General features: G+C 37.8%; 2 protein-coding genes across 8 annotated transcripts in view; one reads left to right on the top strand and one right to left on the bottom strand.

Annotated features, from left to right (window-relative positions):
* The first annotated feature begins 5,184 nt into the window (after positions 1 to 5,184).
* On the top strand, positions 5,185 to 16,542 carry LOC107754184 (putative methyltransferase NSUN7). Its single transcript, XM_016570546.1, has 13 exons — positions 5,185 to 5,448; positions 6,122 to 6,244; positions 7,361 to 7,824; positions 9,625 to 9,683; positions 9,770 to 9,906; positions 10,890 to 11,042; positions 11,143 to 11,326; positions 11,404 to 11,617; positions 11,748 to 11,891; positions 12,013 to 12,114; positions 13,914 to 14,031; positions 14,294 to 14,393; positions 15,478 to 16,542. Exons 3-13 carry the CDS (start codon positions 7,368 to 7,370, stop codon positions 16,369 to 16,371), a joined length of 2,562 nt encoding a protein of 853 aa, XP_016426032.1. The 5' UTR covers positions 5,185 to 5,448; positions 6,122 to 6,244; positions 7,361 to 7,367; the 3' UTR covers positions 16,372 to 16,542.
* A 1,394-nt stretch (positions 16,543 to 17,936) lies between these two features.
* The window catches only part of LOC107754164 (amyloid beta A4 precursor protein-binding family B member 2), a 58,060-nt gene continuing 53,582 nt past the window's right edge, over positions 17,937 to 22,414 (bottom strand). For all 7 annotated transcript variants that reach the window (XM_016570523.1, XM_016570525.1, XM_016570526.1 and 4 more), the window contains one exon: positions 17,937 to 21,737. In XM_016570523.1, coding sequence (XP_016426009.1) covers positions 21,567 to 21,737 — 171 coding nt within the window. In that variant the 3' untranslated portion in view covers positions 17,937 to 21,566. The remainder of the gene's footprint in view (positions 21,738 to 22,414) is intronic.

Raw genomic sequence — 22,414 nt, 5'->3', positions numbered from 1 at the left:
TTTTTAAGATTAAGATGTAAAAAAATGTAAGAACTGTTTTTTTCCAAGGCATTGTTAAACTCCAGTGTTTCCTGTCATAGCTATACAAAGATTTGTTTTCAAAGCAGTATCATAGCTATTAAACTATTTCTTGTTATGATTTTATGATCAGAATGATCTCAAAGTAAGTCTGATTTTTGGGGGCTGTGCTTTAAAATTAAATGATTATACACTGTAAAAAAGTAATCATGGGTTTTGTAATTTTCATTTAACATTATTAAAGGGATAGTTCACCCAAAAATGAAAATTCTGTCATTAATTACTCACCCTCATGTCGTTTCAAACCCGTAAGACCTTCGGTCATCTTCGGAACACAAATTAAGATATTTTTCATGAAATCTGAGAGCTGTCTGACCCTGCATAGACAGCAATACAACTGAAATGTTCTCAAGTCCAGAAACGTAGCAAGGAGATCGGTAAAATAGCAACACAACTGAAATGTTCCCAAGTCCAGAAACGTAGCAAGGAGATCTGTAAAATAATCCATGTGACATCAGGGGTTAAACCGCAATTATACGAAGCTACGAGAATACTTTTTGTGCGCAAAAGCAAAATAATAACGACTTTATTCAACAATTCGTCTCCTCCGCGTCATGCCGGATCTGTTTCCTATGTTGTTGTGATTTGATCTGAACAAAAACAGCGTATCCGTGTGACGCAGCTGACACAGAACAGCATACGTTGTTTACGTCCAAAATGGCACCAGGGTGACCCGGAGACGACGAATTGTTGAATAAAGTCGGTTTTTTTTTTCTAGTTGGCTGCTCACAGGGAGCTGTTACTCAGCCACTTAGAGCGCCTCGGGTTGATCATCAACCCGCACAAGAGACAGCTGTTGCCCAGACAGCAAGCTGTCTTTTTGTGGAGGCATGCAGGCATGGATTACGCCGAATCGATCCCTGACTATTCAGCGATTGGCGGCGTCTCTCAAACCGGGGACGACACGCCCCCTGAAAGTTTTTCAGAGGTTGGTCGGCCTTATGGCTCTGTAATTCCTCTGGGCCTGCTGCACATGCGGCCCCTTCAGTTTTGGCTCAAAGCCCACGTTCTACCCCACGCCTGGTGCCTGGGGCAGCTTCCTGTCAGGGTAGACCACCACTGTATCAAGGCTGTGGCCCCCTGGATGACCTCTCGCCTGTTCCAAACAGGAACGAGATTAGGCCTGACCTCCAGAAGGAAGGTAGTCACAACGGATGCGTCCAACTCGGGTTGGGGCGCCCTGTTGGAGGGCAATCCGGCGTTCAGCTCCTGGTCAGCCCCGGAGCAACTTCTGCATATCAACTGCCTAGAGATGTTGGCAGTTTTCTTAGCCCTGAAAACCTTCCTTCCAGCCTTAAAAGGGCACCACGTCTTGGTGCGGTCACACTGCCCAACATACTTCTTGATACAGCGAGATGCTCTGGCCCATGACTGGCCCAGTGCTCGCCTATACATGTTTCCCCCGATCGCCCTGATTCCTCAGGTCGTCAGGCGGGTCAGGGAGACCAAGTGCTCTCTCCTCCTAGTGGCCCCGCTCCGTGGCCCATTCCGCTGAGAAGGAACCTTCTCTCCAAGGCGAAAGGCATGATTTGGCATCCCCGGCTGGAGCTGTGGAGCTTTCATGTATGGTGCCTCGACGGGAGCTTAATCAGCTCCCAGCAAGAGTAAGTAATACCATTTTGGAGGCAAGAGCCCCGTCTGCAAGATGACTTTATAGCCTAAAATGGTCAGCCTTCCTTAACTGGTGTTCTGCACGAAGTTTGGACCCGATATCATGTGACGTGTCCCATGTGCTAACCTTTTTGCAAGAGCTGTTGGATAAGGGGCGCGCCCCCTCCACGCTCAAAGTGTATGTGGCAGCTATCGCAGCAAACCATTCTCTCGAAGCTGGCCAATCGATCGGCAGAAACGACCTGATCGTTAAGTTCTTGAAGGGTGCACGGAGGCTGAATCCACCTCGCCCTCAGACTGTGCCATCTTGGGACTTGTCTATAGTTCTGCGGGCCCTAAGAGGGCCCCCCTTCGAGCTGCTCAGTTCGGCCAATTAAAACGGCCTTCCTCCTTGCCTTGGCATCAGTTTTGTGAGTGGGTGACTTGCAAGTGCTGTCAATCAGCGCCTCATTTCTTGAGTTTGGGCCTAATGACTGTAAAGTCATTCTAAAACCAAGACTCCATTCAGAGCTCAGGTGAACTCCCTATTGGCGCTCCCCGTTACAGATGGTGAGCAGGGTCCAGACATGCTCTGTACAGTAAGGGCTCTGAGAGTATACCTAGAGCGCTCTAGCCTGTTTAGACAGTCAGAGCAGCTTTTTGTTTGTTTTGGAGGCCTCCATAAAGGACTGCTGGCCACAAAGCAGCGACTTTCTCGCTGGATTGTTGATGTGATAGCCTTGGCTTACGCCTCAGAAGGCTTGCAGTGCCCTATAGGTGTGAGAGCCCATTCCACAAGAGGGATGGCCTCCTTCTGGGTGTGGTCCAGTGGAATTTCTATTGGTGAGATCTGTGCGGTCGCCGGCTGGTCGTCGCCATCCACATTTGCCAGATTCTATAACTTAGATGTCCCTGCTTTACAGGTGCGAGTTCTTTCAGTTTAATGTACCACTCTTCACCCTTGGGCGAAGCTGGTTATATTAGTGCTTCTAAGCTACTAGCTTGGGGCACAATGTGCTCATGTTCTCAGGGGTCCTTATTAGTGCTCCAAGACTGGACTCGCAGAGCAGGATGTCCTGTATCTGCTCATAGCACGGCATGATTGAATGCGTTCCCCTTAGCTTCTCACGCAACGGGAGAGACCGTTCGAAAGGGAACGCTCTGGTTACTGATGTAACCTCGGTTCCCTGAGATAAGGGAACGAGCGTTGCGTCACTTGCCACGCTATAAGCTGTACGCAAATCGATGACTGTTGCTTCAGTTGAATGATCTAATGAATGGCGCTTTGAGCCGACTTATATAAGGGATGGCTCCACCCTTTCTGGCGGGCTAAAGCACCATTGGTTTGTGCAGCAACACAAATGTGAACAAATCAGGCTTCAGTATAGAGAAAACAGGAGTTTTCCCTTAGCGTCTCACGCAATGCTCATTCCCTTATCTCGGGGAACCGAGGTTAAGTCAGTAACCGGAGCGTTCAGTGTTGTATAGAAAATATTGAGAACTTTTCACTAATAAAACCAAGAGATATGTTTTCCTTTTTTTTGAGTAAACTTGAGCAGTTTTGAGGCTTGAAATGAGGAACTGATTAAACTGAAAAAAAAGAAGAAAAAAGGCTACCTATTTATTTTAAGATAATTAGCTCAATTATGCGGTTTTATTTTGGCGGTGATCGTTAGTTCCCAGCATGCTTTGTATATGGCTAGATATGGAGAGTAAATATTGAAATTTAGTGCTACTTTATGTGTTTTTGAGTAAAGGGAAACATCTATTAATGTTTAATGTTCAGTTATGTTTGACATTTGAAAGAGTAACTGCATGTACTACTATGAGGCGTGATGCTTTGTTCAATGAGAAGTAGCTCTGTTAATGCTAATGCAGTAACAAGTTTTTTCCTACTTGATCTGTCTGGCTGTATACAGTATTTTAATTGTACAAAATAACTCAAAGTCAAATATAAACAGGCCTTACTCAAAATCACAGACTTTTGAAAATCAAATTTAAAGGGGTCATATGATGCGATTTCAATTTTTCCTTTCAAGCATTTTTGACGATCGTTTCTGTTCAGTCTGCTCGTTTTATCTGAATTACACACTGAATCACTGAATCACACAGCACACACGCTTGAGGTATTCGGCCAATCACAACGCACTGTATAGCTGGCCAATCAGAGCACACCTCGCTTTTCAGACCGATGAGCTTTGTAAAAATCGACGCGTTTCAGAAAGGCGGAAGAAACAATAATGTACAGTATGTGGAAAATAATGTGTTTTTTGAACCTTAAACCGGATAAACACATTGCATTACACCAAATACACAAAATAATGTTCTTTTTAGCAACATCATATGACCCAATTAAAATAAATGAGCACATGGCTGCTGCAACACACTCCAAAAAAGTTGGGACAGAGGCAAAATAAAAGTGAAAAGGTTAGCCTATAGAATATCCTAATTAAACTGTTTTGAAACAGTCCACAATAAGCTGGTGAATTGGTAGGTGAGATTTGTGATTGTGATTAGGTATAAAAGGGGCATTTCAGACTTTCAAAATCCTTCATACACTGTAAAAAATGGTATGAGCTTTAAAAAAGTACGGTAACAATATTTCACATAATATTTTTAAGTAGTTTTTAATGGAAACTGAATAAAATCTAAATTATTTAATCTATGACACAATGAATTTAATATCATTTGTGAAATCATTAAAATCAAAACAATTTTATATTTACAAAATACATTTAAGATGGTCAGTGAAAACATTGCAAATAATTTCTTTGTACTTTTGTTAATTAAATAACAGTTAAAGAGAATTAACAAATCAGATTCTAGATTTTTATTGCTTTTTACAAAATGTCCCAACTTTTCTGGAATTGGGGTTATAGTGTTAAATACTACTGTAAGGTTAACCCTGCCTGGTTTAAATGTTTGAAATGTTACTGTCATTCTAAAACTTAAACCATGTTACTGTCATTCTAAAACTAAAACCATGTTACTTGCAAAAAAAAAAACACATCAACTGGGGGAAACAAGTGAAAACATTAAATGTAAAAATCTTAACAAAAACTAGTACTGATACTAAAATAACATTTTCTGAAATAGCACTGAAGTTGAATGACCTGTACTGTCACTGAACACACTGATCTGCCCCTGAGGCACTGAGATGTGGGTTAATGAGAAAAAAAGAAGCTGTTTATTTCTTCACATTACTAATTCAGCACACAGACACACACGGAAGTGTATACACACCCCAAACACACACATTATTAATTAGGCAGTCTCATGTTTCCACTGTGTTTGTTCCACTAATCTGGAGTTAAAGCAACAAAAGATTACTTTCAAAGAGATTGGCAGATCTCATCACTAATTAAAAGTCAGCTGATAACAGCATAGACCAATCGGGTGATGTCTGGGTGGGGCTTAATTAGACTCAGCAGCTGATTGGCTGTCAAAGTTCAGAATAAAACCATCATCACATCAGTTCTTTGAAGTGACTGGAAGTTCTGACATAGAAGACAGACCTGTTGAGTTTGTTTCGGTGCTAATGTGGGGGTAACAGGGAGACTTAGTTCGGATTTGAGCCCAAAGCAATGCATCATTTAACATGATGAATGCAAACGTCAGGCTAATTGTGTCTCATTGGAGCCGACGTGCGTCAGGCATGAGAGGGTTTCAAATGAGCATAAATTAAGCGTTACTCTGGAGTCTGTTTACCCTTAAAGCCAGTAGCCTGTTCTTTAACTTAACTCCAGTGAATAACACCACCTCAGTTTTGTAAAGAAGTGGGTAAGAAATACAGCAAACACACTTACAAATGAACATATATGACACTATATGTGCTATATTCTTTAACATATCTTCCTTAACTCAAACCTGTGAGTGTGTTATTTAATTATTTTTTTTATTCATTGTGTGTGTGTGTGTACCTGTTTTTCTATTCTGGTGGGGACTTAAACCTGAATACACACAGACTCATGGGGACTCGTGTCACGGTGGGGACCTAAATTGAGGTCCCCACGGGTAAACATGCTAATAAATCACACAGAATGAAGTTTTTTGAAAATGGTTTATATATCCTGGTGGGGACTTAAACTTGACTACACACAGACTCATGGGGACTCAAATTGTGGTCCCCACGGTTACAAAAGCTTATAAATCATACAGAATTAAGTTTTTTGAAAATCTAAAAATGCAGAAGTTTCCTGTGAGGGGTAGGTTTAGGGGTAGGGTTAGTGTAGGGCAATAGAATATACGGTCTGTACAGTAGAAAAACCATTACGCCTATGGAGAGTCCCCACAAGGATAGCAAACCAGACGTGTGTGTGTGTGTTTGTGTGTGTGAGAGAGAGAGAGAGCGAGAGTAGGGGAGTGATGATGAGCTGCTGATAGCTGAGTGACTACATCTGTAGAGAGAAGATTCACACTCTGTTGACAAGAACAAATGTGTTTGTTGTTGTAGTGACACAAGATCTCAGAGCTAGAGAGAGAGACTGAGACCAGAGACAGAGCGAGCTCCTAATTCTCACATTCTGTTCTTATATTCATACCTGTTGCCGAGCTGACTGCGCTTACATTAAGAGAGGTATGTATTAAAATTTTGTTTTGACTAATTCGATTTTGAATATGTGCGTTTCAAATGCTAAACTGTCAATAATTAGGAAATTACAAAATTTAAAAGATTTTAAAAAAAAAATTTAAAGTGAAAATGAAGATGAAATATTTAAGTTTCTGCACTCTTGCTATGTCACAGTTTGGTCTGAGACTGTATATACTGTTCAAAAGCTTAGGGTCAGTAAGATTTCTTAATGTTTTTGAAAGCAGTCTAGTATGCTTAAAAAATGCAGCAAAAACAAAAATGTACTAAAAATAGTAATATTGTGAATAATTCTTATTAGAATTGTATATTTTATTTATTTTATTAGATGTAATTTATTCCTGTGATGGCAACGCTGAATTTTCAGCAGCCCTTACTCCAGTCTTCAGTGTCCCATGATCCTTCATAAATCATTTTAATATGCTGATTTGCTACTCAAGAAACATTTCTTAGTATCACAATTATTTTTTCAGGATTCTTTGATGAAAAGAAATTTCATAAGGACAGTCTTCACTGTCACTTCTGATTACTTTTCATCTTTGCTGAATAAAATAATTTCTTAAAGTCACACAGACCCTAAACTTTTGGAAAGTAATTTATGTACAGTTCAAAAAAAAAAAAAAGTCTACATTGAAAAAGTCTACAATCTTGGATTCAAATTCTAATCTAACCAGTTACAGGAACGAAAGTAAAGACAGAAAGAAATAAAGAAATGTTGTGATGTAAAATAAATAAGAAATATTTAAGGTTCTGCACTGATTTTATGCACAAGTTCTAGTAGTGTCAGACTTTTGGGCCCAACTGTATATTCATATATAACTGTATACTGCATAATCTTTAACATATGGGGTCAAAATACTATAAAATATTTTCAAATAGACTAATTCAGATGCCAAGTGCCCCCAAATTTGATGATCCCCGTAGTTTGATTTATGTAAAGACTACAATTATACTGTGTGAGAAAACATGTTGTTTACAAGTTAAATAACTGGCTTTTATATTGTCAATGTACTGACCCTAGTTGAAAGCCTCTGAACTAAATAATGTATGTAAAATAATACTTCAAACTGATCTATGGTAATCACAAATGCAGTGTTTTTACAGAATCAGAATGGTTAAACAGACTCTCAGCTCCACACTGGACTCGGATCTACCAGACGTCACATCACTGAACTTGCTGGATCAAGAATCAGCTCCTAAAAATAAAGCACACACTCCAATTTCTCCTAAGGGCCCAATGAGAAAAGTATGTATCCAGTCTCTTAAAAAGAGGGTCACTGCAGTGTCCACAGAAAGGAACAAGATGGAGAGAGAGGGGATGCCTTTGGGATTCCCAGACTCTGTGTACATTCATGCTGCAGCTATTTTCCAGAAAACTCATGTGGAGAAAGACCTCGCACACCGACTCATTCGCTATAGGTGCACCAGTCCTAAAGGCGATGGTGGTGGTGGTGGTGATGATGATGATGACGATGATGATGAAGATTCTGGGATTGTTAACGACGGTGATGCCAACACCAAGAAGAATGAGCACTGGGCGTATGAGCTGGCGTTTAACACTCTGAAATGTGAGTGACAAAATAAAGCCAGGTCAAAATGGATTTTTAAGTATTACATTACATTTCCTTGAAAAATTTCAGCATTCTAGCATTCAAGTCGGTTCTATAAAGAAGCAAAATAAGCCTTGGGTAAGAGTGTAAATATCATGAAGAGTGATGATAAAGAAGTTGTTTAGAAGGCACAAGAATCTAATGTGTCCAATTCATCTTGATTGTTTTTGCCGATAATGTCCCTGTGGTCACTGATGTCATTCTTTTTGTGGCCCACAAATCTTTTAACATCAATTATTCAGTTCCTCATGACTCAAAGGTGTAGTTGGAAACAGATGAAGAGTCATAAACGTATATTACTATACCCAAAATTCCATTTTTCATCCTATACTGTGAAACAGTATAGTACAGCAGAGGAGAGCTTTTCCATTTTATAATGTAGAGAAGACCGAGGTTGGATGTCACACTTTTTTTCTTTGGTGGTCTCTGATGGAACAGGCATTAAGATAACCCTGCTTGGTACAAATTAAATCTTAAGCGGAGTTAAAAACATTTAATGTCAAAATATTTTCAACGTATTGTTAATATTGAATATTAATATCCTTAAGTAATCTATATTTAATGTTCATTTCAACATTTACTTTTACACCTGTTAACATTTATTTAATGGACCTGAGCTAACATGAATATTGCTTATTGTTGGTTTGTCTTTATGTATTAACTCATTTTAACTAATAATGTAGTGCTACCATGTTTTGTTGTATTGTTTCCAAAGCTTCATATCAGAAAATTGGAAGATAATAGACTGACTTTTGGGTTGTGGTTCATGCAAAGCTGCATGCTCTCCATGTTTCCTGTCATTTCTTCTCGTCTGATCTCCTCTTTCCTTGCCTACCCCCTCTTCTTTCCATTACTGAGGTCCTGAATCAATAATTTGAGAATGTCTGGTCACATTCTGGTTGAGTTTCTTCTTGTAGCTTATCTTCCCCACACATGTCTCTGACTCATTCCTCTACTCTCTTCACCTCTCTCTCTCTCTCTCTCTCTCTCTCTCTCTCTCTCTCACTTATTTTCTTAAACTTTTTGCTTAGGGGAGGCTTTTTTACTCTTTTATTTTTTTTAAGGACATCTATTTGCTTTTAGTGAGCAGGTCAGACATCAGTTACTGACTGCTGTAACAATTTAATGGCTGCGCTGAACTGTAAGCATGAGGTCAGTTTATACTTGCAGCCAGTTCTATCATCCAGAAACACAAAAACAACAAATGATTTATATTTGTATGCAATTCGGAAAAATCAGACAAAAGCTTATCAGTTTAATGTATTATACAATATATTAAAGGAGCTTTTTTATTTTATAGTCGTTATAATTTTGTTTTGTTTTGAGCTTACATCCAAAAAACAATTAGATCTATGCTTAAAACAAACAAACAAACTACAATGTCTACACCAAAACTTTTGAAAGGAGGAATATTTTAAAAAATCATGAAAGTTGGTAATTATATATATATATATATATATATATAATTCAGTTCACATTCCGTTTTTAAATGTAGTAAGCCAGTCTGAGTTGGAATTCAACTATTTTTTAAATTAATTTCTCAGCAAAATGGATGTAACTCTCACACGTCAATTTTGCGGTTGTGTATTTTAGGATTTCTGGTGTAGAGTTTTTTGCTTCCCACATTAACTCTTCATATTATGCTGTTGTATTACAACTATCCACTGCAGTATAGAAGTGATATAATAGTATCAGTACAGTATTGCTCAACTTCATTTATTAAAGCTAAACATCCCAAACTTTCTCCTACCATCACAGACCAAGATCTACTGGAGGAGATCCTGACTGACAGCAACTTTCACCGTTCTCAGCAAATGGTGGGTCTGTTATGACTGACATCTGCCCTTTTATCTTGATATTATTATTGACTTTGAGTTTGATGGGTGAGTTTGTGTGTGTTCAGCCAGATGATCTTATGGCTCTTGTGGTGGTCGTACTCTATGACCTCCTGGACAGGAAGTTCCAGCCCAGAGAGCCAATGAAGAGAGCAGAGGAGGGACTAATAAAGGAAGTGAGACAGGTGGAGGACAGCCTTTGTAGGTCAGTACGAGCAGGTCTGCCCTGTGAAAATGCATTCATTCTTTAAGTTAGACTTACAGTAATGATGTTCTTTGAAACCCATGGAATGAAAAATCTCACTTATGTCTCCTAGACAGCAATGAGATTAATTGGAGAGCAGGTTGAGACCTTTGCTTAAGTATCCTCAGTTTCAGAAATGATCTCAGAAATGTCTCAAATTGCCCAAAATACCAAAGTTTGATATATATAAATTCAAAGATTTCAATGAAAGCCTGTTCTACCTCGGAGTTTAAAAAAAGGTGTATTTGCAACTTCATATCTCAAAATTGTGACTTTATTTCTCATAAATGTGACTTTCTCTCTCTCAGTTGTAACTTTATATTTTGTAATGTGACCTCATTTGTTGTACTTTTTTTATTTTTTATTGTGACTTCATTTCTTTTTTAACTATTATATTTTTTCTGTAAGGTGAATTTCTGTAGATTAAAACTCATACTTTTTCACTAAGTGAGAATGAGAAATATAAGATATATATATTTTTTTTTTTGCTGTCTTTACTGAACCTATTTTTATCCATGTTTTTATATTTTCTTTCTCCATACTACAAAAAAAATATGCTAATAATGAATTTATAACATTTAAAAATAATTAAATATTTTAATAATTAAAATATTTTAAAATAATAGTTTATCATAATAATTCATATAGTTGCAACTGTGTCTCCAGTTGTGAGTGACTTACAATTTTGGAATATGACCTCATATTTCGCAACTGGCATTTTTTTTTTTTTTTTTTTTTTAATTCCAGCTTTATTTCCTTTCTTCCCCACAGGGTTTCCATAGATTAGAACTGTTTTTAAATCTTTTTTTTTTCAGAGCTGCAACATTGTCCTGAAAATTAAATTAAATTAAATTACATTACATGAATCCTCTGGTGATGTTACATAAGTGTTATGAGTGTTGGACCTTAAAAATAGCACTTGTATGTTTGTGTGTACATATCAGGTTCAAGACCAAACTGGAAGCCTCACTGGCTCAGTACAGAATAAAACAGAATTTGCTGACAATTGACAGTTTCCTGCCACCAGTTGTGAGGGTTAAACAACAAAGGTCACAAACATTACCGCTCTATGCCTGGGTCAACACCCTCAAAGCCAGGTAGTGTGTGTCTGTGTATGTATTTATGCATGCACAAATGTATTTTTCCTGATTTAATATGTACACTTCTCATATTGTGTTTGTATTCCAATTTATTCAGCATTGAAAATGTGTGTGAGACTCTGAAGACATCAGGCTTTACTCAGGTCGACTCACACACACCCCTGGTAGGAAATGTGTTCTGTAAGGACAAACACTGTTCCAATGTACTGCTGTTTCCCAGACGGCTCTCAAAACAACTGGAGAAAACCAACCTAGTGACAGAACACACACTCATGATACAGGTAATAAAGACATACAGACAAACAAGCATCATCAATGCAAATCCATATCCGGGTTTAATATGTGTGTATGAATGCAGGATAAATCTCGCAGTCTGGCAGCATGTGCGATTCGCCCGCTGTTGGTGGAGAGTGGAGACGTTCTCATGGTGGGATCTTTCTCTGCTCTGACTGTGGCTCATGTAGCTGTCCAGGCCGCTGCCTGTTCTGGCTGTGTACATGTATGTGGGGTCCTTAATTTCTCCACCTTCAACAATGAATTACAAACCATCCTCACCTCTACTGCCTGCAAAAGTAAGTGTTATTCTGCTGAACCTTATTCATGAGTGATATCTACAGTACGTACCATAATAAAGTACCTGTCCTTTGTTTGGCCAGTAGTGAAGTATTGGTTCTCAGGTATTTTCTTTCGTTTTTTCCATAGATGTGAAACTGATGTCTGAGTACTTCAATGAACTTAATGAATGGGATTTGCGTATTCAGAAGGTTCGGGTGATTGTGTTGCTCCCAAAGTGTTCTGCGTCAGCACTTTGTAACCCTGTCGAGTTTATCCTCAATGAGAGTGGAGGTAGAGCAATGAATGATTTTACATTTGAGACATTCTCTTTTTCATTGTGGCAGTTGGGTGAGCATTGAATAAATGCAAACTAATACAACATTTCAAAATAACGTATACTGCTCTTATTCAGACAGAGGGCTGCTGCATGGCCTGTCTAAAGGAATCGTTTCTGAGAGTAAACTGGAGGCACTGGTTGCCAAGCAGAAACAGGACCTCAACCATGCACTCACCTGTGAGACACACACAAATACACACACACACACGCATTCATTTACTACCTGATTCTGTGACATTAAGTAGTTTTAATACTCCCTCTAAGTGAAAAGTACATTGTACTCATTTTTTATGTAGGTACATAGTAGTTAAGGCCACTTAATATAAAGTGGGACCCCTAATTTTTATCCATGTGTTCATGTGTGTCTCTCTATACTACAAAAATAATTTACTAACAATTAATAATTCATAACAATTACAAATGTTTGTTTATTTTTCTGTAAAAAGGTTAAATTAATACAATATAGAGAATAAATCTTGATCAATTCTATCAAGAACAAATTAATTGTTTTCTGCATTACCTTCATACGTTTATTTTGTGAGAGAAAAGACAGGAATAATGGCTGCTAAAAATGTATTGCATTTTAAATAACTTTTTAAAATATATTAAAGGGTTCATGAACTGCCTTTTTTATTATTTTGTACTGTCATCATAATTTAGAATAGGCTATTTTCTGTCCTTTTTTGACCCCCCTCATCAGAACGCTCTGTTTGAATAAGCGTGGAGAATTGTAAACTCGGAAGTAAATGCCCACTGCTATGATAAGCTAACTCGGTACATATCACACTATCTGTAATAACAGACAAAGCAATAGTGATGACACAGTAATAACAGTTACTCACACTTGTAATCCAATATAGTCAGCACAGCATCGTCTTTTAGTTTCAATCTTTCTGAAAATCCTGCATCGAATTGTGCCTTGTTTGTAAATGAATCCGCTGTAAAATTAAGTGAACAAAGGGCCAAGTTCTTACTGACACTGTCTGGATCTTCATTAAAAATGAAGTTCATCAAATAAAGTTTATCATTTGGTTTCTGCGTAGACCTGTGTTTTCCTCTTTCATTATTTACACTACATGCGCAAATTGGTGGGCGGGGCTAAACAGGCAGTGATGTAGAAGCAGGCGTTGATCTTCCTCTGCGGAGACAGTGTTTAGCCACACTATTACATCATAAAGTGGCACATTCCACAAGCTGTCGTTTTGACAGACTGGCTTCAATATAAGCTGTTTTTAGACTAACGAGAAAGTTTTGAGTTCTGGAACTTACGGTATGTTTTTATATCATTTTATAGCTTATATATCTAAAGATCAAGGGAATTTTGATTTCTCAGTTCATTACCCCTTTAAAATCTAAAACAGTTTATCTCTCAAACGGACCATTGAAACTCCTAATTGAGATTGTAGATACAGTGTCAATGGTCCATTTGAGAGATAGGTGGCGGTAATGCACTTATAAGTTTGCAATCTGCCGTAAAGCAAGTAGAAGAAGACACATCTGAGAATGCACTCAGGACAGTTCGGACATTGTGGTGAAAATCAGAGGTAAAAAACGATATAAATACTGTTCAGTTTCTTGCACAGACTGATCGTTTCGTGTCTTTACACATCAATGTATCATCACGAGCCGCAGGGTTTAATTTGATTTTGTTTGTGTATGTTTTTTTGTGTGTTTTTTTTGACAAAGCCGTGATTCCCATTCACTTCCATTATATGACTGACAGACTGCAATGGTTTGAGTTCAAAATCTTTGTTTGTATTCTACTGAAGAAACAAAGTCACCTACATCTTGGATGCCCTGGGGGTAAGCAGATAAACAGCAAATTTTCATTTTTGGGTGAACTATCCCTTTAAATTGTAATAATATTTCACAATATTACTGTTTTTACGATATTTTTATTATTTTTTATTAAATAAATGCAGCTAAAATATTGCTTATACATCTGAGTTATAATGACCTAACTTGATTAACTGCAGTTCCTAAGGTGAAATCTGTGGTGTACTGCACATGCTCAGTACATCCAGAGGAGAATGAAAGACTTGTGAAGAGAGCGCTTGAGAACGCAGACAGCAAAGCAAAAGCTGTGCCCTTCAGGTACACACGCATCTCTCTCGCTCTCTCTCACACAAACACACACACACACACACACACACACACACACTGTCCAAGCATTAAGTCTTTACTGTCACACGCCACTAACTGTAAGGATTTAAAGTTGCTGTATCCATGGAAACTGCAGTTAATCCACAGAAAAGCAAGTGGGGGAAGAATTATGTGAACGTTTGAGTTATGAGAAAATGGATATGAGTTGGATTGAATTTATAACACAAAACATCTCTCTCCGTGTTTCTCTCAGGCTGGTCAGTGCAGGATGGGATGATGAGGAAGAGAAGTTTTTCAGAACTCAAGCATCTGACGTCACAAATGGCTGTTTCCTCTGTGTGATGAAAAGAGAGGTGAGAAAGAAGGAACGAGAGAAAATCAAATGATTAACAGGTTTTATAACATATATAATAGGACTTTTACAGCCATAATGATTTGCTGTGATTCATATGCTGTGTTTATATCTAAACAAGCGTGAAGAATTGTCTGTGAGTAGAGTTGGTGAGTGAGCTCACACACACACACACACTCATGCAGAGCTTGATGCATTGCTGTCCTAAATACTGGCAGCGTAGCTCCGGTTCGCACTAAATAATGAACACGTGTCTGATCACATTAGCATCCACACAAGACCACAAACAGCAAGAGAAACAAGGCTGTAGCTTCTTTTGTGTGTGTATGTGTGTGTGTAAGCTTGCATTTGCACTTTATACTGCAGATAGACTGGGGTTAGTTGTCACTTTTGTACTACAATGAATATACAAGTCAACTGAAATTAAAATTAAATTGACCATTATCCTCCAAAAGTTATCATTACAGGAATCTGCTATTTGTCACTGATAGTAAAACAATTGTGAAATGCAAAAATAAAATAATATAAAACGATGAATTATTTCTTTTTTTTATGTCGGTGAGATTATTTTTTCTCCAAAGAAATTAACACTTTTCTTCAACAATGATGCATTAAAATGATTAAAAGAGACAGTATAAACATTTAGAATGATTTCGGTTTCAAATAAATGCTGTTTTTTAACTTTCTATTTATTAAAGAATCAAAAAAAATGTATCAGGGTTTGCATAAAAAATATTAAGCAGCACAACTTTGACTGAATAATAAGAAACGTTAATTTATTAAATCCATTGAAAACACAAGACAACTTGCCCCAACCTGACATAAACCCTTGTCCCAAGAACACAGTTTTTAACTTTATGATTAAAATCTACCTTCATTTTTATTGTTGACAGAAGTTGTGTAAAATCAGCTAGTCAGAGCTTACCAGCACTTTTCCAGGTTTGTGAGCAGAATAAATCATATGGTCGGCAGACTGTGGTTGTGCCGTCTGTGGCTAAGACTATTGAGATATTATGACAACTAGCCCCAGTCTCCCTATATGTAATATTGCTTTATGCATATGTGTGTGTTTTACTTTCTAACAGCAAGACCCAGCAGAGGTAGAAACTGTGCAGGATATTTTAGCACGAGCTGCTGCTAAAGGTTTGTTGGGCGGACTGCGCCCTCCTGACCCCGTGAATGGAGAGAAACCGAAAAAGAGAAAAAAACAAAAAGGATCCAAACCAATTCTTCCGCCTTCCTCCCTGATTGAGCCTCCCGCATCGGTGATGATCAGTCAGAGTCCTCCAGCTGACGGTGTGCTCATCTATACCATCATCCAGACAGCAGACGATTCCAATCACACTTCCAGAGTCCTGAATGACAGTTCCACAATCCTAGATCATGCTTCAAGTCAAACATCTGCAGTTATGGATGCCACATCTAGCACTACAAATCACTCCAGTGTTCTAGACCACTCATCCGACAATAAAAATCAGCCTTCTGTTGTGCAAAAGAAGCGACCAAAAGGTCATAAGCCTCGAGCTAAAGTTGTTAAGCAGTCCAAGAGAAAAAAGTCTAAGTCCCGCACTCGTAAAGAACATCAGAGCAAGTCTCGAACTCCACGCAAGAAACTCCTGCACCTTCGGCCATCTCAACACACAACCCTTACCTCCATTAAACCAACTCCACCTCAGAGCAAACCCGCTGCCATCAGAACCCCAGTGTCACCGCACAGATTCAGACATTTGCACAGCAGAGCTGCGTCTCAACGAGAGTCTGTTAAACCAAAAAAGGAAATGATCAAATCAGAAGCCTTCAAGCTAGACAGGGAGGAAAACCGGTCAAGAGAGTTCAGTCTTCCTCCTGTGTATCCGCTCAGTCCTTCACATCTCTCTTCGTCCCATCGATTGTACTCCTCCATGTCTTCTAATTTCTCCAGCAGTCTTTCCTCTTCTAGCAGCATTGCCAAAGGCAGAGACTCCATCATTTGCCGTTGAGCTACAACCTGTTGTTCATAAATACACATCCCGTGTGCTTACATGCAAAAGAAGAATTGTTTTCGCCATTGAAAGCAAGGTACTGATCTCATAACTAAAACAGTATAGTTGATTAAAGGGATAGTTCACCCAAAAATGAAAATTCTGTCATTAATTACTCACCCACATGTCATTTCAAACCCATAAATTTGTTCATCTTTGGAACACAAATTAAGATATTTTTTATGAAATCCGAGAGCTTTCTGACCCTCCATAGACAGCAAGGGTCCTACCACGGTCAAGGCCCAGAAAAGTACCAAGAGCATCGACAAAATAATCCATGTGACATCAGTGGTTCAACTGTAATTTTATGAAGCTGCGAGAATATTCTTGTGCGCAAAAAACTAAAATAATGACTTTAGGGGTCAGAAAGCTCTCGGATTTAATCACAAATACCTTGTTTAATAATCTGTTTTCCGAAGATGAGCGAATGCCTTACAGGTTTGAAACCACATGTGGGTGAGTAATTAATGACAGAATTTTCATTTTTGGGTGAACTATCCCTTTAATGTTTATGTATGTTGTACTTTGGCAACACTGTAACTGTAGCATGTATACTGTGTTGAATAAATGATTTTATTTGTGATTTGTAACCTGTCTAAGGTCCAAATTTTGTGTGTTGCACTATATGTCAGAATATGAGAAAACAGATTTGCGTTAATGTGCACCACAGTTGATTGACTGAGTGGTGTATTACTTAAAACCACATTTATATCTCAATTTTTTTTAAAATATTTTATCTTATTTATTGAAATTAATTTAAACAATTTATATCTCAATTATTCGTTAAATCAGTTGAAACCAGATTTTGTATCTCTATAAAATGTTTACATAATTGTCTTTATTTTACCAACTATTTATTTATTCAACATATTTTCTTAACTATTTCTGTAATGTAACTATTTTATACAGTTTGATAATGTTAAGTCAGCATATTTATTTATTTATTTTTGATGACAAATGTTGGACTACTTCCATCATTTTATCTGCTTAAACCTTGGCCCTTTCTTACGCCCAACTATAAATATTCAGTCTATCTACTTCCATCCAATCAACAACCAGTGGGTAGAACTAAGTGCCTGCCCTACATTTTCTGATAATCAGATGTACCTCACAATACGGAAGAAAATGTTTTATCATGACTTTAATAATTATGCCACTAAAGCTTTATTGACTCATATTTTATAAAATATTAATATCCAACCCCAATCTCATAAGAAAACTATTTTACAAGTTGGCAATTTCATATGAATGTGTACAATTAGGCTTTGATTTTTTTTAGAGACATAAGCATGAAGGTCCACCCCTAAACCTCAGTGGGCCATAATCAGATCATACAACTTTGCCACAACAATTTTAAAACTTGTTACATTCATTAGTTCATTAGGTTCTTGCTACTAACAACAGACTATATTTTATGAAATCAATTAACAGCCAGAAACATTTTGATGTATTTTGTGATATGCCATTTATTTTCACAACAGTTTACATTTATATGGTGTACAAATTAGTGAAGAGCAGAGAAAGCCAACGTTTCCACAAAAACGTGTTTGAGTGTATTTCACCAGTAGTGTTAATTCGTAGCTTGTTAATCCTTGTGATGAGATTTCCCCTGATAATCGCCAATCAGAGTGATTCACCATGCAAGAACACTAGAGTCAAACACACTACTCTTGGCTAACAAGAGAAGGATGATTCTATGCTGAATTACTGTACTGGACTACACTACCCATAAGCCTCCTCCCTCTTTCTGGTTTTGCATGTAACAGCTGACTTTGCCAGTTGCCACTGAATTCATTTTGAAACATAAAGTGTGATTGATTCTTATTCACAATGAAACCCCAAAAGGAGGGAATCAAAAAAAAAAAAAAAAATCCAAAAGAAAACAGTAAGTTGTATAAGACCCAACATCACAAAGTGACATTCACATGAAAAAAAAAACAACTGAACAAAAACCAATAAGCACTTTTGGATATTGGGGAAAGCGAAGGGGTGCAGTACACAGGCAGATTGATTTATGTCAGGTCATTTTAGCACTGATTATCTGCAGGGTGAATGCGGAGGCCTCGTGCCGTCAAGATACCAGAGTAATGGTTATAGTAGCGCTAGCTAAACATCTACATACTACCCAAACAAATGCACTCTAATTTTGGTCTGATTATGATAATCTTGTTTAAACTGACATTTTGGAACATACACTAAATGACCAAATGGATGTGTAATACAATACAAATCATTAATAGGACACTAGTCCTTCTTTTTGCTGATACACCAGCTTCAACTGCGCCCTAATTTGCTAAAAATTTGTTTCACTGCACAGCTTTTTAATGGTTTGCTATTGTAAATGTGTTATGCGTTATAGATGGACGTCTTTGATTTTTGTTGTTTTTAAAATAAATCGAAAACGTTTAAAAACGTGTCTCGAGACCCTACATTGGGCGCCACATTTTTAAAACATGAAGTTAAACCTTTTAAAAAAAAACATGTCTTTTGAAATCCTATGTTGGGAGCCATGTTTTTAAAACGAATCTTGTTAAAACTTTTAAAAATGTGTTTTGAATCCCTGCATTGGGCACCAATTTCCTGCACTGCATCTCAAGTTCTCAAACACATTTTGAGTGAAGGGTCCAACATGAGATTGTTTGAGATTGATTTTATGCACCGGTTGCAACCGAAATATCCGAATAGCCACTTGTTAGGTTTAACATGCTTTTGTCCATATAGTGTATTCTAAAGCAGACTGAAGCTATACCTACGTCTAATGTTGGTTTGGTCACAAAGCCTTTTAAATGTTATGTTATCATGGCAGTCAGCGTCTGAGATAAACAGTTCTCCAGAGTAACTGTACAGTGATTTGAATTGACTTGGTTTGATTTGTTGTATAAGGGTAAAGAATGTCTAAGCTTCTGATACATCACAATGCAACCAGTATATACCGATATAAAATAGAATAAATAAAATAAAAAATCTAATTTCTGTTCAGTACAGTGTCTTCTTAAATTGTCCCAGGACATGCAAGGCAATGTCTTTTTTTCCTCTCAAATCTTCCTCAGAGCTAAAAGAATGCATAGATAGACACTTACAGTTCACATCTCCTCCTCTAGAGCTAGCTCTCCTAAAAAGGACCATAAAATAAATTCATATTCACAATCTCTACCATCTTTCACTCTTCTTCTTTTCTTTGTTTTGTCAGTTGGTTTATCTACAACACATACATGATTTTTTTTTTTTTTTTTACAGTATGGCCAGAATAACCGGGATCACAAGACATGCCAAGGCAAGTATGACCAAAACAAACAAAACATGACAATAAAAGTATCTGAAATTCAAAAAATAAAGCCTTATGATATGATGTTTGCTATATATAGATACTATATGTACACATATAAGTGACTCGTCAAAACCCTTGTGAAAGAAAGGGTAAGTCTAGGAGTACAGCAAGACCATGTAGGTACGTGCGGGGGGAAAAAAACTTTTATGAAGCGCAACCAGGACATGTAGAGCCACTAATGCCATCCAAACGTCAGGAATGAATGCTGGAACTGAAATAGCTCTGGAGTTTTTTCACTAACTTGGATCTGCTGCAGATAGCTCCTGTTAGTCAGGTATTTTTTGACTTTCATTCACTGGAGAGCCTCTCCAGGAAGTAAGCACTATGCTGGGGTTCAAAGCAGAATTGACACGAATGAACTGTTTGACTCTAGGCATAAAGTTGCTGCCTCCTGTATGTTGCTCCATGAGTAATTCAGTTCTCTTCCACAACATTCTCTCTTTCAAAGAAAAAAAAAGACAATTTCACTTTGGAAATATAAAAAGCACATTCATACTTTACATCTACACACTAAACTGAACAGGTAATGTCCTTCCACCTGTGTTAATGCACAGCAAGTCTATGGGAAGTCTGATTCATTAATGTTTGTTTAATATTAGCATCTTTTCCAAGCCTCCTCATCAACTTCTGGTGAAGATGAACATGTCAGCAGAGCTTCTTGAAGAAAACATTTTTGATGTATTTCAACATTAATGATGTTTCACTCAGCTGAAAGAGTTGCGATTTCCATCTTCCTACTTGGAAAAGTGCAAAGGAACTTCACTTGAATTCGAACTTCCAAATTGCGCATTGTGAGGTGCCATTTTTCCCCCCACAATTTGGTTGCTAGAAGACTTCATTGTTGACACTGAACAAATGCAATGCTAATGTAATGTAGTGTTGTTGTTTTGTTGCCAGAAGGTGCGGTCACATTTACCAATGTGTCAGTAGGAATCCATGTGATCGGTAATTTCACTTGAGGGCGAACGATTTCCCCGTGCAGACTTATCGGGTTCAAGTTTTTTTACTGCGCTGACCGATACAAATATACTTGGTTTGAAAGCAACTTTTACACGAGTTGTGCTTCATACATCGCTGCACTACTGACAATTAACAATGGTCCAAATTTTCGCCAAAACATCGCTAATGTTACCGCACCTTTGCACATCATCTTTTGAGCACTGAACATTGGAGCACCTTGGTCAGAAGATATCAAGAAAGAACATCCGTCATCCAACTTTGAATGGAACACAGTGCACAGTTCCTCTCATCCACCCATTCTTGTTTTGTGTTCATCAGGATAATAAAGAATGCAACAAAAATAGCTTTTATGACACTTGTGAACATCTGTTAGCAAATGAAGCAGCATCAAGCTCCTCTACACACATGCACACACATACGGTCATGCGACAGCGATGAACTGTGACAATATGAAGAAGCTCGTTGAGTGAAGCAGCCGTATTTGTTCTTTTTGAATTACACAAGCTTTCTTCAAATGATCTCTTTGAGCAGGCTTTGTCCAGATAGGGTGGTGCTTATAGATGGGCCAAGCCTGTTGGTTACAGTCATGCTGGAGACGCGTGGCTTCCCATGCAGATATATGCATGACTGACATATGGGAGACGGAAGAGAGAGGCTTGTAGATATTGGATTAGGTGTGTGTTTGTGAGTGTGTGAGTAAAGGGTGTATTTTCTTGGCATCAGCTCATTTGATAATGACTTGTTTCAGAATTTCAGACCGTTTTCGTCCTCGAGTTTTGCTTTGACTGGACAGATATGTACAGGACATTCTGATAGCTATTAGCATGCAGAGCGTGACGGTGCGAATGCGTGCTTGTGTGTCAGATCACTGGGGGAGCTCCGTGACTGGTCTCTTCTGTTTGAGCGTGTCGATGAGGGAAAGAACTCCACGTTTGACGCTGGTGGAGACGCGGCGAGTGACTGAATCAGCAGGGGGTGCTTGTGAGCAGGCTTTCTGAGATGGAGGGCGTGCCACCAGACACTTATGATACCTCAACTGCAGAGACAAAGAAATGAAGAAAACAAGAAGAAACAGTGAGTGGATGAATTCATGTGTTGAATTTAATGTAACAGGCTTGGTTGGATAAGATCTGATTATGAAATATGACATTAAACTTTATGAAATAAGAAAACTTTCAATAGAATGGGTTAGGCTTAGGTTGGGTTGTTGTTTGAACACCACATCTTGACTAAGGGTGGATGATAAATCAGACATTTACAATGGTTAAGCAACATTGTGATTATTACAAGGATTTTAATGTTTTATTTTTGTTATTTTTTATTTGGCCATCAGGTTTTAATTTCACAGAAATGTCAGTGTGTCATTTTTAAATATATTTTTATTTTACTACATTTTATTAGGGTAGCTGTTTATGGCTATGTACAGTTATTAATATATATAATATATAGGGCAGTTAATAAACAGCAAACATTTTTAATGTTTTTGAAAGAAGTCTCTTATGCTCACCAAGTCTGCATTTATTTGATAAAAAATGCAGTAATATTGTGAAATATTACTATAATTTCAAATAACTGTTCTATTTTAATATATTTTAAAATGTCATTTATTCCTGTGATGGCAAAGCTGAATTTTCAGCATCATTACCAGTTTTCCATTACTCTGTCATATGATCCTTCAGAAATCATTCTAATATGCTGATTTGGTGTTCAAGA

The sequence above is a fragment of the Sinocyclocheilus rhinocerous genome, unplaced genomic scaffold (assembly GCF_001515625.1).
Source record: "Sinocyclocheilus rhinocerous isolate Xijiao unplaced genomic scaffold, SAMN03320098_v1.1 scaffold681, whole genome shotgun sequence".
NCBI lineage: Eukaryota > Metazoa > Chordata > Actinopteri > Cypriniformes > Cyprinidae > Sinocyclocheilus > Sinocyclocheilus rhinocerous.
This window is presented reverse-complemented; position numbering and strand designations above follow the sequence as displayed.